General features: G+C 48.4%; 1 protein-coding gene across 1 annotated transcript; it reads left to right on the forward strand.

Annotated features, from left to right (window-relative positions):
* The first annotated feature begins 3,572 nt into the window (after positions 1-3,572).
* Positions 3,573-16,157, forward strand: LOC141077558 (uncharacterized). The gene is made up of 7 exons (XM_073564560.1): positions 3,573-4,078; positions 9,220-9,369; positions 9,499-9,678; positions 9,762-9,885; positions 9,965-10,062; positions 10,261-10,351; positions 14,834-16,157. Exons 2-7 carry the CDS (start codon positions 9,292-9,294, stop codon positions 16,018-16,020), a joined length of 1,758 nt encoding a protein of 585 aa, XP_073420661.1. The 5' UTR covers positions 3,573-4,078; positions 9,220-9,291; the 3' UTR covers positions 16,021-16,157.
* Positions 16,158-18,978: the final 2,821 nt, after the last annotated feature.

Here is an 18,978-nt window from a genome sequence, read left to right on the forward strand (position 1 = left end):
CTGTCCACCACACGCCAGCTCCGGCTCTGCTCCCATCCACCACACTTCAGCTCTGCTCCCGTACACCACACTCCAGCTCCGGCTCTGCTCCCGTCCACTACACGCCAGCTCTGCTCCCGTCCACCACACGCCAGCTCTGCTCTCGTCTACCACACACCAGCTCTGGCTCTGTTCCCGTTCACCACACTCCAGCTCTGCTCCCGTCCACCATACTCCAGCTCCGGCTCTGCTCCCGTCCACCACACGCCAGCTCCGGCTCTGCTCCCATCCACCATACTCCAGATCCGGCTCTGCTCCCGTCCACCACACGCCAGCTCTGCTCTCGTCTACCACACGCCAGCTCTGGCTCTGTTCCCGTTCACCACACTCCAGCTCTGCTCCCGTCCACCATACTCCAGCTCCGCTCCCATCCACCACACGCCAGCTCTGCTCCCGTCCACCACATGCCAGCTCCGGCTCTGCTCCCATCCACCATACTCCAGATCCGGCTCTGCTCCCGTCCACCACACGCCAGCTCTGCTCCCATCCACCACACGCCAGCTCTGCTCCCATCCACCACACGCCAGCTCCGGCTCTGCTCCCATCCACCACACACCAGCTCCGGTCCCGTTCACCACACGCCAGCTCCGGCTCTGCTCCCATCCACCACACTCCAGCTCCGGCTCCGCTCCCGTCCACCACACGCCAGCTCCGGCTCCGCTCCCGTCCACCACACACCAGCTCCGGCTCCGCTCCCGTCCACCACACGCCAGCTCCGGCTCCGCTCCCGTCCACCACACGCCAGCTCCGGCTCCGCTCCCGTCCACCACACGCCAGCTCCGGCTCCGCTCCCGTCCACCACACGCCAGCTCCGGCTCTGCTCCCGTCCACCACACGCCAGCTCCGGCTCTGCTCCCATCCACCACACGCCAGCTCTGCTCCCGTCCACCATACTCCAGCTCCGCTCCCGTCCACCACACGCCAGCTCCGGCTCCGCTCCCGTCCACCACACACCAGCTCCGGCTCTGCTCCCATCCACCACACGCCAGCTCTGACCCTACACCCATCCACCACACGCCAGCTCCGGCTCCGCTCCCGTCCACCACGCGCCAGCTCCGCTCCCGTCCACCACGCGCCAGCTCCGGCTCCGCTCCCGTCCACCACGCGTTAGCTCCGGCTCCGCTCCCGTCCACCACACGCCAGCTCCGGCTCCGCTCCCGTCCACCACGCGCCAGCTCCGGCTCCGCTCCCGTCCACCACGCGCCGGCTCCGCTCCAGTCCACCAAACGCCAGCTCCGGATCCGCTCCCGTCCACCACACGCCAGCTCCGGCTCTGCTCCTATCCACCACACGCCAGCTCCGGCTCTGCTCCCATCCACCACACGCCAGCTCCGGCTCTGCTCCCGTCCACCACACGCCAGCTCTGCTCCCGTCCACCATACTCCAGCTCCACTCCCGTCCACCACACGCCAGCTCCGGCTCCGCTCCCGTCCACCATGCGCCAGCTCTGCTCCCGTCCACCACACGCCAGCTCCGGCTCCGCTCCCGTCCACCACGCTCCGGCTCCGCTCCCGTCCACCACGCTCAGCCTCCGCTCCCGTCCACCACTCGCCAGCTCCGGCTCCGCTCCCGTCCGCCACACGCCAGCTCCGGCTCCGCTCCCGTCCACCACGCGCCAGCTCCGCTCCCGTCCACCACGTGCCAGCTCCGGCTCCGCTCCCGTCCACCACACGCCAGCTCCGCTCCCGTCCACCACACGCCAGCTCCGGCTCCGCTCCCGTCCACCACACGCCAGCTCCGGCTCCGCTCCCGTCCACCACACGCCAGCTCTGGCTCTGCTCCCGTCCACCACACGCCAGCTCCGGCTCTGCTCCCATCCACCACACGCCAGCTCTGCTCCCGTCCACCATACTCCAGCTCCGCTCCCGTCCACCACACGCCAGCTCCGGCTCCGCTCCCGTCCACCACACACCAGCTCCGGCTCTGCTCCCATCCACCACACGCCAGCTCTGACCCTACACCCATCCACCACACGCCAGCTGCGGCTCCGCTCCCGTCCACCACGCGCCAGCTCCGCTCCCGTCCACCACGCGCCAGCTCCGGCTCCGCTCCCGTCCACCACGCGTTAGCTCCGGCTCCGCTCCCGTCCACCACACGCCAGCTCCGGCTCCGCTCCCGTCCACCACGCGCCAGCTCCGGCTCCGCTCCCGTCCACCACGCGCCGGCTCCGCTCCAGTCCACCAAACGCCAGCTCCGGCTCCGCTCCCGTCCACCACACGCCAGCTCCGGCTCTGCTCCTATCCACCACACGCCAGCTCCGGCTCTGCTCCCATCCACCACACGCCAGCTCCGGCTCTGCTCCCGTCCACCACACGCCAGCTCTGCTCCCGTCCACCATACTCCAGCTCCACTCCCGTCCACCACGCGCCAGCTCCGGCTCCGCTCCCGTCCACCACGCGCCAGCTCCGCTCCCGTCCACCACACGCCAGCTCCGGCTCCGCTCCCGTCCACCACGCTCCGGCTCCGCTCCCGTCCACCACTCGCCAGCTCCGGCTCCGCTCCCGTCCGCCACACGCCAGCTCCGGCTCCGCTCCCATCACGCGCCAGCTCCGGCTCCGCTCCCGTCCACCACACGCCACCTCTGGTTCAGCCCCCGCCTCCACCCCCCAGGCTCAGCCTCTCTCCCCCTTCCACACACCGCCTCCCTTCTGTCCTCTGCGGGGTGTCGGCCGCTCCTTCCTCCGGGCTTCTTGGTGTGCTGTGCCGCGCTCTCCTCTGCTGCGCGGTCTCCACACTTTCCTCCTCTCGCTCCAGAGGATGACCCTTACGCATTACGCAGTGTTTAGCAGTAACCGGAAGTAGAAGCAGTTCACTTCCGGTCTCACAGAGCCATCCTGGGGAGCGAGAGGAGAGCAGTGTGGAGAGCGCGCAGCAGAGGAGCGGAGCTGTCAGCGGGGAAGAGCGCGGAGGAGGGAGCGGCGACACCCCGCAGAGGACAGAAGGGAGACGGTGTGTGGGGGGAGAGAGTGGGGTATGGTGAATGGGAGCAGAGTCAGAACTGGGTATGGGGGATGGGAAAATTCTTCTCTGGGAATGTGGCAAGAGGGTTATTACATTTTTGTTAGTGTAACTGCTGGGGTATGGTGAAGGGGAGCAGAGCCAGAGCTGGCGTGTGGTGGACGGGAGCAGAGGCGGAGCTGGCGTGTGGTGGACGGGAGCAGAGGCGGAACTGGCGTGTGGTGGACGGGAGCAGAGGCGGAGCTGGCGCGTGGTGGACGGGAGCAGAGGCGGAGCTGGCGCGTGGTGGACGGGAGCAGAGGCGGAGCTGGCGTGTGGTGGACGGGAGCAGAGGCGGAGCTGGCGTGTGGTGGACGGGAGCAGAGCCGGAGCTGGCGTGTGGTGGACGGGAGCAGAGGCGGAGCTGGCGCGTGGTGGACGGGAGCAGAGGCGGAACTGGCGTGTGGTGGACGGGAGCAGAGGCGGAGCTGGCGCGTGGTGGACGGGAGCAGAGGCGGAGCTGGCGCGTGGTGGACGGGAGCAGAGGCGGAGCTGGCGCGTGGTGGACGGGAGCAGAGGCGGAGCTGGCGCGTGGTGGACGGGAGCAGAGGCGGAACTGGCGCGTGGTGGACGGGAGCAGAGCCGGAGCTGGCGTGTGGTGGACGGGAGCAGAGCCGGAGCTGGCGTGTGGTGGACGGGAGCAGAGGCGGAGCTGGCGCGTGGTGGACGGGAGCAGAGGCGGAGCTGGCGCGTGGTGGACGGGAGCAGAGGCGGAGCTGGCGCGTGGTGGACGGGAGCAGAGGCGGAGCTGGCGCGTGGTGGACGGGAGCAGAGGCGGAGCTGGCGTGTGGTGGACGGGAGCAGAGGCGGAGCTGGCGCGTGGTGGACGGGAGCAGAGGCGGAGCTGGCGCGTGGTGGACGGGAGCGGAGCCGGAGCTGGTGTGTGGTGGACGGGAGCGGAGCCGGAGCTGGCGTGTGGTGGACGGGAGCAGAGCTGGAGCCGGCTTGTGGTGTACGGGAGCGGAGTCGGAGCCGGCTTGTGGTGGACGGGAGCGGAGCTAGCGCTGGCGTGTGGTGGACTGGAGATAAAACATACCCTTTAGTAAGATAGTAGAATATGAACAATTTTGTGTCCCCCAGAGTGAATGAATATAAATGTTTGGGTGAAGTCACAAATAAAGGGGCGTGAGGAGCACAGCCCGATCAGGAGGAATGATTCCCACTTGCAATGGCTGAACTGCAATCAGCAAGTCCCAGAATCTCACGTTATGGATCTGGGAGAATCCCACAGAACCCTGCAAACAACGACTGACAGATACTGGCTGCATATAACAGTAATGACTGGAATCTGGATGACAGTAATAGAGTTACCACCCGAAATATGCCAGAGCAATAAGTGAGGAAAGGCAGAAGCTCAGCAAGTCATGAAGCCGGTGCGGGAGGAAAAGGAGATCCTGGGTCCAGGATGATCCATACAGGACAAGGGGAAGAAAATACCCTACAAGACCCTAAAGGGCTAACAATAGTGTATCCCCAAGACTCCCCCCTGACAGTCCACAGCTCCCCCTGTGCTAAACAAGCCCTGCACTCCCCTTGGAAGGGCCCAACGCGTTTCTTCCAAGCTGAGTCATCAGGGGACTTCTTGTGATATGAGGTGAGGTGCCATAGTGCTGAGCTAGAGAGGAATGGATCCCCCCACTCCCTGTCTAAAGTTGTGAGGAACGGGAGTGGACAAAAAGGGTTAACTTTACATAGATGAGGAGAAATGAATTACCACTTCCCATTAGGAATTTCCACTGGTGGTAACATTGCACGTATGGTGTGCATGCCATTATGTCTCCAATCAATAGAGCACCCTACAGACACATGTTACCCCAGAGAAGGGGGGAGTATGAAAAACATACCACGGTACTTCTAGGTGGTTGGAACGCACGCCAGTGTGCCATAAAGGCGTGTGAGCCGCAAGGAAAAAATCTGACACTCAAATGAAGGCGGGCTACTAATTGGGTCCAATGAGGCCGAGGCATGCGCTCCACAAGCTAGTGTTTCCGGTACATAGAACGCACGCCAAAATAACTTCCGGTTTCTTGAACCGCATAGAAGTAGAATATGCAACCAAGTTGGCTTGATGGCGCGCGGTCCACAGCCTTGTGTTTCCGACAAGTGGAACGCGCGCCAGCACCACATCCGGCGAGTGGAACGCGCGCCAGCGCCACATCCGGCGAGTGGAACGCGCGCTAGCGCCACATCCGGCGAGTGGAACGCGCGCCAGCGCCACATCCGGCGAGTGGAACGCGCGCCAGCGCCACATCCGGCGAGTGGCACGCGCGCCAGCGCCACATCCGGTGAGTGGAACGCGCGCCAGCGCCACATCCGGCGAGTGGAACGCGCGCCAGCGCCACATCCGGCGAGTGGAACGCGCGCCCGCGCCACATCCGGCGAGTGGAAAGCGCGCCAGCGCCACATCCGGCTTTGATGGCACCTTCCCTTTAAACTGTCAGGGTTTTTGTTGCAGCTGCTCTTGTGCCGTCCCTGCGGTGTACATCTATGTTATGGGGCCAAAAAGAGTTAATTTGTAAAAAAAAAAAAAAAATTTCACTTGTTGAAATATAATAAATTGTGTCTTCCAGGGCTGTGGAGTCGGAAAGCCACAGTTGCGACTCCTGGATTTTATCCGGCTCCGACTCCGACTCCTTCATAAATGGCCAATTCATAACAACAAATTTACTGTTGTAAAATATTAAACATCGTGCTTATTCAGTTTCTCACCATCATATAAGTAATCAGACCACTTAGAGCAAAAACTACATTTATTAGAATACAATTAGAATATAGCAAATAACTTTTATAAACTTTTCTAAACTGTAAGTAAATATGCAATAAACACTTTTATGCAGTTAATAAGAAGAAATCTATAAATTTGTCCTCAGAAAAAGTATTGCCTCTGTCAGATCCTCCTTCATGGATGCCCTCAAATCTGATCTAATTATTTTGAGAGCAGAGAACAACCTCTCTACACTAACTTGTGTTTGTGGCAAAGCAGTAACCACTCGGGCAACATCTCTGACAATGTCAGGATACAGAGGAATTGCTTGTTGCACTGTTATTTTTGATGAACGGTCAAATTTCTCAATTTCTTTTAGTGCACATGAAAAATTCTGCTGAAATGTACTGGCTGTGTTCCTTGATGGGGATGACTCTTCTTCTATGCGGGAACGCTTTGCACGGTCCTTGTGATCCAAATATTTTTCGAAATTAAATTCTTCATCAGTTTATGATGAGGGTGAAGATGTGGCAGGACGACCAAATTCTTCTTGTTCCTCCTGACTGTTCTGCAACCCTTTCATCCTTACTGCTATTTCAAACAGAGCTTCTTTTCCTTTACTTAGCTGTTGATCATCTAGAAGAATCCGATGCATTGGGTCTACATAAACAGCTGCCAAAAGAATGTTATTTTGTAATAGTAGCTCCTCTCTCCATTTCATTGATGTAGCAATGCCACTTGCAATTAACCCTCCTCTTTGGGACAGGCGAAACATCAGGTTCTTCCACTCCTTTAAGAAAATACCTGGAGTTAAGTCCTCTGCTTGTAATTTTTTAGTCACTGTAAGTGGGTGCTCTAGCAATTTTTCCAGCTCAGTCACCTGATTCCACTGACTTACATTTAGCGTCAGTTGAGGGTTAGCCATGTCTACAAGAAAGGTTTTCAGTTCAACCAAGCGCTGAATCATTAAGTAAGTACTGCCCCATCGTGTGGCTTGATCAATAATTGCCCCTTTTCCAGCACGTCTCTTCAAAATTGAGTCAACTTTAGGGGTTCTGGCAACAGTAGCCAATTTTGTCACCTTGCCAATCAGTGCAGCAGCATGTCCTTCTTGCAGACTGTCTCTTATAGCCAGCTGTAGCGTATGCACAACACAGCGCATGTGATGAATGAAAGAACATATTGACACAGTTTCAACAAGATCATCTAAACTATCATGTTGCTGTTCATCTGAAGCAACTTCAGTTTGCTCCTCAGTTACAATACTGTGTTCCTCTATTTCAAACATTTCTGTGTCTGTGGACCCAGAATGTTCTTCTAGCTGCTGGTCACCATCATTACTCTCATTCATTAGCTTAATAGTACTTATCATATTTGAAGCATTGTCAGTTACGACAGAAAGAACTTGCTCTTTTTTAAGTTCATAGTCTTGCAGAACCTTTTCCACCAAGACCTGGAGAAACTCACTGGTGTGATGAGCTTTGGTGTCTTTTACTGCCAATGTCTTGGTAACTATTTCATTTTTGTCACAAACAAATCGGACATTGATGGCAAAATAGTTCACTCTGTGACATGTGCAGGCATCCATTTTAAGAAACAGAAAGCGTCCCTTGAGAGTTTTTTTAAGTTCTTCCTTTTGTTTAAAAGCTTCTTCGATTACTAATTTTCTAATAGTCTCTCTCTCCAGAGAAACACCAAGCTTGCGGGCCATTTCCCCATTCAGACAAATAAAAGCTGGTCGTGAAAATAATGAAATAGGCACACTATCCTTTACAACAAGCTCTATGATCTGTTTTTTAAATGTATCTACTGTCATTGTCACAGTAACTTTGTCACTGACAAAATATCTTGCAACTGATGGCTGTAAAGTTCTCTGCTCCTTTGTTTGGCTGGAAGAGCTGGGCACTGGTGCATTGGTTTGGATGCAGTCTTTCTCATCCACTGCTTTCAGTACTTCTGGATGAAAGCGCTGTAAATGTCTTTTTAGATTAGAAGCTCTGGTAGGAGCATTTTTAGCTTTGCCTGAATATGCACTCATCTTGGCTTCACAGCATTTGTTTTCGTCTGGATCATTTGTCATACACTGACAGACATAATGTTTTCTATCTTGAGTGATGGTGAAATGTTCAAATACAGCTGATTTAATGTGATGCTTCTTTGACATTCTCAGGTTTTTAATTCTGCATTCACAATCCAAATGACAATTGTTTTTCCTAAAAACAATTGTACAAAATTATTGCCAGGTCGTACAACTGATATAGTGGTCAGTAATACTGTTATTATTCCTCATGTACTCACAGTTAACTGATGCAAAGTTTGTTGAAAGGATAATACTTCTTACAGTCTTCCTCTTCTGAGTAGCAGGCAGCTGTGAGATGCTTGGAAGACGCACACCTAGTATGATCTAGTCTAGAGGAGGAGCTTTACTACTAAGAATTTGCAACACATTTTCACTTTCAGTTTCATACATTGTAAGTAGGGGGGTTGGGGCAGCATGAGGTTAACCAAGTATAAGATTAGATAAGGGCAGTGGAGAACAGTGACACACAAGAAGTAAGAAATGTCTCTATCTCCAGCAGAACTGCTTATCACTGTTGTTCATAGTTTGATAGAACATATATATTTGAGTAACATTTATAAAATTCATATGAAAGTTCAATTATGAAATATTAATACATTTTTTTTAAAGCTGGAGTCGGTACATTTCTACCGACTCCGACTCCAACCAAAACTAACTCCGACTCCACGACTCCGACTCCACAGCCCTGGTGTCTTCTGCTTTTTTGCTTTTGTTTATTTTTTATTTTTACAAGAATTGTTGGCGCCAATTTTCTTTAGAAACATTTTAATATCGACTTTTTCTGGAGTTTTTCTTGTAATATAGGAAAGCCTAAGGCCAGAAATAAACCCCATAAATCACTGTACATGGAGACTTTGGGATCAGATCATTTCTGTCCGTTGTGTTTGTCGAAACTAAAAAAAACTTTTCTAAAAGTCTCAAACTGTGTGTGACTCAGAGCTGAGATCTAACGTGATAGAAGATTCCAGTGCGGGGAAGACAGGAAACCTTCATATAGACGGCCGGTGGGGATGGAGTCAGTGACCGACTCTGGCCAAATCTGTCTCTAGAGCCGCAGTAGGAGATGAAGATGTCGTTCTCATCATGAAGGAGTTATTTCTCCTGTCGCGTGTAATGAATATCTCCTGCAGTATTGCTAATGCCGATTCCAGTGTCGGTAATGAGACGAGAATTAGCGTTATGGAAGATGAGTCTATGAGGAACGTGTTCAGCTGCCGACTCCGAGGAGGAAACTGCTTGTTGTCTGTGGCCTAAATATATAGGTTTTATTAGTAGATGTCAGGGGAGAAAACTAAACCCTGTAAGATAATAAATCTCATATGTTTCCCTTATTATCTCCAGTAATTGTATTATTACACAGGATTCTTATGATGTTACATCGGATCATCTTCTCATTCAGGTCTCTACAATATCGGATCCTCTCAGTGAAGATCTTCTACAGAAGAGAATTTTCCTGATTTACCCATCAAGGATGGATATGGACAGAGACAAGATGGCGGAGAGGATATTACACCTCACCCTAGAGATCCTCTTCCGTCTCACTGGAGAGGTGAGAGATTCTGATGACGTCACATTCCATCATTCTTATCTATGGGAATAACAGATGGACAGAACTGGAGAGGTGAGGACTCTGGAAATGTCTGTAGTGAGATTTATTAATGTGTCTCTCCATAACCAGGATTACACAGTGGTAAAGAAGACCTCTAGTGATCGCTGTCAGGACCCTATGTCTCAGGGATGTGGAAGACCCCTGAGCCCGATCACGGGGCCTCCACCTCACCCCCTGATCCATGAGGACATCAATGACCAGAAGATCCTAGAAGTCACCTACAAGATGATTGAGCTGCTGACTGGAGAGGTGACACTGCTGGGAATGCTGGGACATTATACAGTAACACTATGAAGGGATCGGGGGGATGACTGTATCATTGTATGTGTCAGGTTCCTATAAGGTGTCAGGATGTCGCTGTCTATTTCTCCATGGAGGAGTGGGAGTATTTAGAAGGACACAGAGATCTGTACAAGGACGTCATAATGGAGGTTCCCCAGCCCCTCACATCTCCAGGTAATAGGACTAAATACACACGGCCTATAATTATCTGTATGTAGAGAATGAATTCAGTCCCTGTATGTGGTTCCTCCAGATCTATCCACTAAGAGGACAACACCAGAGAGATGTCCCCGTCCTCTTCTTCCACAGGACTGTAAGCAAGAAGATCCCAGTGCTCCTCAGGATCATCAGGTAGATGGAGAGAAGGTGTCAGGCGATCCCCCCTATGATGTGTAGACGGCTGTGAAGGTCTTGTGCTCAGTCTTGTTTTATCCACCAGTATTATATGTTTTATACTTGTGTAATGAGAGCGGTGGAGATGGCAGGATTAGAGCTGATCATAGATGGGACTTCTCCATCTGTCGGTGACTTTTACAATATTTGTTTCAGGGTGAAGATCTGACCCATATTAATACTACAGAGACATATGTGAGAGATGATGAGCGGTGTAAAGAGGAGATTCCCACATATGACTACCCAGGTGAGTAGTAACCACTGAATGCAGAGAAGTCACAGATTCCTCTCAGTCACCGGCTGTGGCTGCTTTATCGGTGGTGTAGTCCGGCCGTATTACCATGATCACCATTTTGCCTCTAGACCAAAACATTCTCCTCCACCCTAAACTGTTCAAATAACTTTGGGCAGTGAAATCCCTTTTCTATAGAACTTACAACCAATTACATTGTTTTTGATCCTAAGGAATTCAGATTACTGCACAATCTCTCCTGAAATGGGGAGCAATATTATTTTCTCTGATCTTCTGCTCAGGATCCATAGTAGCTCCAATGATCCACCATAAATGAGGGCAACTCTGGTTTACTGTTGTGTAATCTGTATTTGTAGTTTTCAGTTAATGAGATTCTCGTGCTCTGGGGCGGGGCTGTGGGCGGGGCTTTATGTGGTGCTCTGATTACATATTCCTCTGTATTGGCTCATGACAGGTCGCTGATCCCTCACTGACCTGCCCCCATTATTACATAATGCATATAATAGCATTGATATTATTGGTGATAATGACTATAATATTGTGGCTATTGGGAGGCTTAGAAAAAAATTACATCCATTAAAATGTCACCGGTGATGGCGGCGCCTGCACAGTAGCCTCTATATCAACTATATCAATTTTTTTTGTTAGGAAGTTATAAGGGTTAAAAGTTGATCAGCAATTTCTCATTTTCACAACACCATTTTATTTTTACTGACCACATCACATTTGAAGTCACTTTGAGGGGTCTATATGATAGAAAATACCCAAAAGTGACACCATTCTAAAAACTGCACCCCTCCAGGTGCTCAAAACCACATTCAAGAAGTTTATTAACCCTTCAGGTGCTTCACAGGAATGAATGGAAGTGGAAGGAAAAAATAATCATTTACTTTTCTTTCACAAAAATTTTCCTTTACACCTAATTTTTTTTTTTACTTTCGCAGGGGTATCAGGAGAAAATGGACGATACATTTTGTTTTGCAAATTCTCATTTTTTGTAATGTAAAATATGCTGGAATAATTAGCGGTTGCCATGTCGCATTTGCAGAGCCCCTGATGTGCCTAAACAGTGGAAACTCCCAACAAGTGACCCCAATTTGGAAACTAGACCCCTTAGAGATCTTATCCAGATGTGTATTGAGCATTTTGAACCCACAGGTGCTTCACAGAAGTTCATAATGTAGAGCAGTGGAAATAAAAAGGGAAACCACTGTTTGGGCGCATGGCAGAGCTTGGAAAGGAAGGAGCGCCGTATTGGAGAGCAGATTTTGCTGGAATTGTTTGTGGGTGACATGTCACATTGTCAGAGCCCCTGAGGCGCCAGAACAGCATAAGCCCCCAAAAGTGACTGCATTTTACCAAATACTTCCCTGAATGAATTCTAGTGGTGCAGTGAGCATACTGACACCACAGCTGTTCCATAGAAAATTATACCATTGGGCAGTGAAGAAAAAATTATTACTGTATTTTTTGGACCATAAGATGCACCCCAACTTTTCAAAAGGAAAATAGGGGGAAAAAAGTGCCAAATGGGGGTCCGTCTTCCAGTCCGAATTCAGCTTACCAGGGATCAGCACAGGTGCAAGAGTGGTCACATAGGTTGTTCGGTGGTCCAGGCTGGTGCGGTGGCTCCGGAAAATCCCATCCCAGGCTGGTGCGGCAGCGGTGCTTTGTGCTGGGGCGGCAGCAGCACTCTATGCTGGAGCAGCGGCACTCAATGCTGTGCGGAGGGCTCCGCCGCCATTTTGTCAAAGTTGGAGGCCCCTGCAGCTCCACTGCTGCGATGCGGTGGCCTCTTGGAGAATGGTAGCTGGGGGAGGTGCATGCTCAGATTCAGATCTCGGGACGAGATCTGAATCTGAGCATGAGTCGCCCACAGCGGCCATTTTTATGGAGACCACCACATCGCAGCAATGGAGCTGCAGGGCCCTCTGGGCTTTGACAAAATGCCGGCGGAGCCCTCCATGCAGCACAGAGCACCACTGCAGCATTTGTAAGTATATTCCTACTATAAGGCGCACCCCCATTTCTCCCAAAAAATATTTGGGAAAAAGTGCGTCTGATAGTCCGAATAATATGGTACATTTTTACGACTAAAATGTTGTTTTAACCCCAGATATTACATTGGAAAATAGGTAGATAGGTAAATAGTCACTACACCCATAGATGAATTCGCAGAGGGGTGTCATTTCCAAAATGGGGTCACTTCAGGGGGAATTCTGCTGTTATGGCACTTTGGAGAGCCGCTAAGTGCCAGAACAACAGAATCCCCCCTGAAGTGACCCCATTTTGGAAATGACACCCCTCTGGGAATTCATCTATGGATATAGTGACCATTTTCACTACATGGATGATTTCCAGAAACACGTAGTAGAAGTTTCAGAGCAAAAATTGCAAAAATTTCATTGTAGTGCCCAATATATTGTGCCCAGCTTGTGTCTCTGGAGACCTCCCCCCACCTACCCCCGGAAATTAAGTCAGCTCTACTCAAATGTGTCTGTCACTGAATAATCCAAATGCTTGAATGTCAAAACAGTTGAAAAACGTGGTTCTGTGTGGAAGATTGTAAAGCAGTCATGGAGGCATAAGGCTGGCAATGATGGGCACAGGTTTTGGAGTAGTGGATCCCTGTTGGTCTGCAGTGGCCCTTGTGGCATCTGTGTGGATCGAGCGCAGGATAAAAATATCTTTTTTATCCTTATACTTAAGGGCAAGCAGCTCTCCATTGCGTAAAGCCCATGACGGCCCCTTTCAGAACTTTTTGTTGACCAGTGATTGTGGAAACCCCTGACGGTTTTTGCGAATGGTCCCACAAGCCCCTATGTTATGTTCAACCAGACTTTTAAATAAAGATATGCTGGTGTAGTAGTTGTCAACATACAGATTATAGCCTTCTTGTAAAAATGAAGTTATCAGCTCCCAAACGATTTTTCCAGATGTCCCCAGATAAGTAGGGCCTCCTGGTGGGTTTAGTTGTCTATCTTTCCCCTCATAAATGTGAAAAGCTGATGTGTATCCGGTTGAACTCTCGCACATTTTATAGAGCTTTATTCTGAATCTTGCCCTCTTAGAAGGAATAAATTGCTTGAGGTGCAGTCACAAGGGACTCATCAATGGAAATGTTTTCTGTTGGGGTGTAGAGCTTTAAGAACTTTTCTGTCAAGTCTTCGATGATGGGTCTGATTTTGAATAGCCTGTCATGTTCTGGGACATTTCTGGGCAGGCATTGACTATTGTCATTAAAATGCCAAAATCTCATGAGCATCTCATAACGGGTCCTAGGAAGAATGGCAGAAAACATAGTGGTGGCTTAAACAGGGCAGTTTGACCAATAGGACCGAATGCTCATTTTTTTAACAAGCCCCATAGCGAATGTAAGTCTTAAAAATGTTTTCACTTCTAGGACATTTGTTGGTGTCCATAAATTTGGCCTAGCATAATAAGATCGTGGATTCTGGCTGATGAATTGGGACCCATATAAATTTGTTTGTAGGACAACATGCTCTAGCAAGATATCTGTCAGAAACAAATTTAAAAAATTAATTGGTCCAAAATGTTCCACCTCCACATTTATACCAGGAATGGCTTTAAAATTAGGGATGAATGGAGTAGCCGAATCCGAAGCCTCCCATCTGGGAAATGCTACATCAAGAGGCAAAGCCCCTTGGACATTGGTGTGCGCCAATTCACGAGCACTAGGGACAGCGCTAGTACTGGGCATTGTTCCCTGAGTTGGAGACATTTCTCCAGAAGCGCTATTTGTCCTTCTTGTTGTACTGGTCCTTGTGTGTGAGGATGGACCAGAATCACTGCTCATTTCTGAGCTATCACTGTCGCTGCTACTAAAGCCCTCGAAATCCTCATCTCCATCTGACACTGCACTTTCTTCGCTGTCAGAACATAAAAGTGCATAAGCCTCCTCTGCGCTATAATACTGACCGGCCATTTTATTTGTTTTTTTTTTTTTTTACAGAAATAGAAAACTCTGACGTGACCAAATTATTGGGGAGACAATTGAGAAAAGCCTAATTCTTTAGCCTAATCACAAGTTTAGAATAAACCCTAACCATTACTTTAGCCTAACAGTAACCCTAACTTTAGCATAACTAACCCTAACTTTAGCCCAAACACTCACCCTAACTATAGCATTAACTCTAACCTGCCTTATCTGTTTTTCCATTGACAGATGATGGACCTGAGTGGGGACTTATTTTTTGTGAGATGAGAATTGGTATTATTTTCGCCTACATAACATTGATTGGTTTCTTTTTATTCAATATTTGGGAGGCAGAATGAGCAAACAGTTGACCACACACTACTGGCTCATCCAACAAGGTTTTCTATTAGACTGTGAACTGTCATTGTCTTGGTAAATAAAGTTTTTTACATAGCTTGCCATTTTTAAGGACACTTTAAGTAGAAATGTTCAAAAATAGAAAACTCAAGGATATTTTATTAATTTTTTTTTTATCTTAGCAGATGACTGTACCAGGAGATCAGAGGGACTGCTGACATCTTCAATTTTTAAATCTGATGATCTTGAGATCCTACAAGATACAACCGAAGTGATTGCTATTATTCCAGATATATCATCATCCATTCACAGCAAAGATCTGTTATCTGATCCTATGAAACAGGTCCCATCTTCTGTTTCATTACTGACTCCTAAGGAAAATCAAAGTCACAAAAGAGGCATTAAAAAACAAACTGCTCTTAAAGCAAAGAAGTCATTTTCCTGTTCAGAATGTGGGAAATGTTTTAACCATAAAGGGAATCTTGTTAAACACCAAAGAACTCACACAGGGGAGAAGCCTTTTTCATGTTCAGAATGTGGGAAATGTTTTAACCAGAAAAGGGGTCTTGTTATTCACCAGAGATCTCACACAGGGGAGAAGCCTTTTTCATGTTCTGAATGTGGGAAATGTTTTATCGATAAATCACAATTGGTTAGGCACCGAAAAATTCACACAGGGGAGAAGCCTTTTTCCTGTTCAGAATGTGGAAAATGTTTTAGCCGCAAAGCGATTCTTGTTAGACATCAGAGCAGTCACACGGGGTTGAAGCCTTTTTCCTGTTCAGAATGTGGGAAATGTTTTAACTGGAAATCAAATTTGGTTAATCACAATAGAACTCACACAGGTGAGAAGCTTTTTTCCTGTTCAGAATGTGGGAAATGCTTTAGCCAGAAATCAGATTTGGTTAAGCACCAGAGAACTCACACAGGGGAGAAGCCGTTTTCCTGTTCAGAATGTGGGAAATGTTTTAGCCAGAAAAGGGATCTTGATGAACACCAAAGAACCCACACAGGAGAGAAGCCTTATTTCTGTTCAGAATGTGGGAAATGTTTTAACCGGAAATCACAATTGGTTTATCACCATAGAAGTCACACAGGGGAGAAGCCTTTTTCATGTTCAGAATGTGGGAAATGTTTTAACCGGAAATCACAGTTGGTTTATCACCATATTAGTCACACAGGGGAGAAGCCTTTTTCATGTTCAGAATGTGGGAAATGTTTTTACCGGAAATCAGATTTGGTTAATCACCATAGAAGTCACACAGGTGAGAAGCCTTTTTCATGTTCAGAATGTGGGAAATGTTTTAGCAAGAAATCAGATTGTGTTAAGCATCAGAGAACTCACACAGAGAGGCCTTTTTCATGTTAATGTGGGAAATATTTTAACCAGAAAGTGCTTCTTGATCGCCATCAGAGCAGTCACACAGAGGAGAAGCCTTTTTCATTTTCTTAATGTGGGAAATATTTTACTTGGAAATCACCTGTTAATAAACATCAGAGATGTCACATAGGGGAGAAGACTTTTTATGTTCATAGTCTTGGAATAGTTTTAACCAAAATTGAATCTTCTTAAATGGGTTGTCTCTTGTCATTCCTCATGTTTGCTGACAAAGGATAAAACTAAACTTGATTAATTCCAAATGTAAAACTATACCCATAATTCACCCCCTGAAGGTTAGTCAATAGGTGACTAATAGAAAAAACATGTACCCCACATCTCAGTATATAGGGTGAGGTGATGTATACATACTCACTCTCCAAGCCTCTCATTTCTACGGGTTTCATCGTCCTCAATAAAAAGATGACTCATCAGGAGACTATTTAATATCGACCTATATTCAAGCGAGACTAGACAAAAAAAAAACTAAAATCATGTTATCCGAAACAGTCAGAAAACTAGCCACATATTGGCAGATCCCAGACCTCAGACTATATACTGTGTAAGTTTATAAGCCCCTCCAGTGTCAGGAATAGATAGTATGTGACAATACAGTATAATTCTTGTGTTTTCTCCTATAGGGACTGCCCTAGTTTGGTAATGTAACAGCTGTTAATTAGTAGTGCAGACAAATTGTCCAGACTAAACTCAGTCTTCAGACGGCCCAATATGTACCACTCAGGGAAATCTTACCTGCTCCAAGGATCATTTGCAGCTTCTAACTAATGGCCATGCTGCGGTCTGTCAGGGAATGAGTGCAATATCGGTATAAAGACTAGGGTTATGTGCAGTCATAATGTCTGGGAGATCTGTGCCATTATTTAGTATGAATATGGAAATTATCTCTGAAAGTTGTGTTCTCTGAGGGGTTTATACGGTATTTTCATATACTATCTATTCCTGGGACTGGAGTGGCTAAGGCTAGTTTCACATTTGCGCCTTTTTGCTCAGCGTTTCGGGCGCACTTGAAACGCAATGAAAAAATGCTTGCAAACGCATGTAAACGCAGCGATTTTTTTTTTTCGACGCATCAGTGTGCGCATGACGACAAAAATGCAGCGTTTGTATGTGATTTCATGCGTTTTTGCATGCGTTTGCATTTTTTATGCAGATGCGTTGTCTAGATGTCCCATTTCACAGGGGGAAAATCCTGGAAAAATTCTTGAAACATACTCCACCAATGGGACACATGACCTGGGAATTCTTTATATAGACACTGTTTACAGCTAAATTCTTCAGATTTGCTTGCTTTTTCCTTTGTGAACATGGATCTGCGTTGGAAGAGTTTTCACTTTAACTTGGATTTGGACATCGCGCTGGCTCAGGCTTTTGCATTTGCTTGCCAGCAACAAAGGGGAGAGAGAGAGACACAGCGAAGACGGCAGCGGCGGCGTTTGTGGATACATCCGAGTATTGAACTCCGGGAGAGCCGTGGAGCGCACCACACCCTCTACAGCGAACTCCAGCGAAACCCAGAGAAATTTACTGACTATACCCGGATGTCCCAAGAAAGCTTCATGAATTTGCTTGATCGTGTTCAAGAAGCCATTCGGAGACAGGACACACAGCTCCGTCGTACGATTCTTCCTGAGGAACGGCTCCTGGTAACATTACGGTACGTAATATTTACAAACCAATGCCTGCATAATTGTTTTTGTTCTGCCATGTATTAAACAAAAGCCTGCTGAATTATTGTTATGCCAGGTACTAATGCTTTTTTATGTTATTGTTTTAAAAAGCCTAGACCTAAACTGTGTTCCAAATTATTATGCAAAAAGAGTTTAGGAGTGATAAGGTTAGAATTTTTTTGTTTGTCAATTAAACTCATTGATGGCGATGTGTGTCAGGGCTCTTTATATCACTGAAAGCAATTGCAGATGCCTGTGGAAATTAGTTTGGCAGGTGTGTCCAAATAAAGGAAAGGCTACTTAAGAAGGCTGTTCCACATTATTAAGCAAGCCTACATTTTTTGCCAAAATGGGAAAGAAAAAGGATGTGTCGGCTGCTGAGAAGCAACAAATTGTGGAGTATTTAGGTCAAGGCATGACTACAATCAACATTGCCAAGACACTTCATCGTGATCATCTCACAATCAAGAAGTATGTAGCTTATTCCCAGCACACACGTGTGCCTGCTGATAAGGAAAAATTGAGGACTCTTTCCAACAGGCAATTGCGTCAGGTTAAAAGAGCAGCTGCAAAAATGCCTTGTCATAGCAGCAGACAAGTTTTTGAAGCTGCTGGTGCCTCCAACATCCCTTGAACAACAAGATGCAGGGTCCTTCAGAGGTTTGCAGCTGTGCGTAAGCCATCCTGTCGACCACCTCTATCCACTGCACACAAGCAGAAACGGCTCTAGTGGGCCAAACGATACATGAAGACTGACTTCCAAACTGTTTTGTTCACCGATGAGTGCTGTGCAACGCTCGATGTTCCAGATGGATGGAGTGGAGGATAGCTGGTTGATGGACACCCCATGAAAACACGGCTAAGGCGCCAACAAGGAGGAGGTGGAGTAATGTTTTGGGCTGGAATCATGGGGAGAGAGATTGTCGGCCCCTTTAGGATCCCTGAAGGGGTAAAGATGAACTCCATAATCTATGTGGGGTTTCTAAAGCAGCACTTCCTGCCATGGTTCAAGAGGAAGAACCGAGCTTTCGGCAGCAAGATCATTTTCATGCATGATAATGCACCGTCTCATGCTGCAAATAACACATCTGCATCTCTGGCTGCTATGGGCATAAAAGAGGACAAACTTATGGTGTGGCCACCATCTTCCCCTGCCCTCAACCCCATTGAGAACCTCTGGAGAATCATCAAAAAGAGTGTCTATGATGGCGGGAGGCAGTTCACATCTAAGCAACAGCTCTGGGAGGGTATTCTGTCCACA

This window comes from Dendrobates tinctorius, unplaced genomic scaffold (assembly GCF_039654945.1).
Source record: "Dendrobates tinctorius isolate UK_male_01 unplaced genomic scaffold, ASM3965494v1 ptg000456l, whole genome shotgun sequence".
Taxonomy (NCBI): domain Eukaryota; kingdom Metazoa; phylum Chordata; class Amphibia; order Anura; family Dendrobatidae; genus Dendrobates; species Dendrobates tinctorius.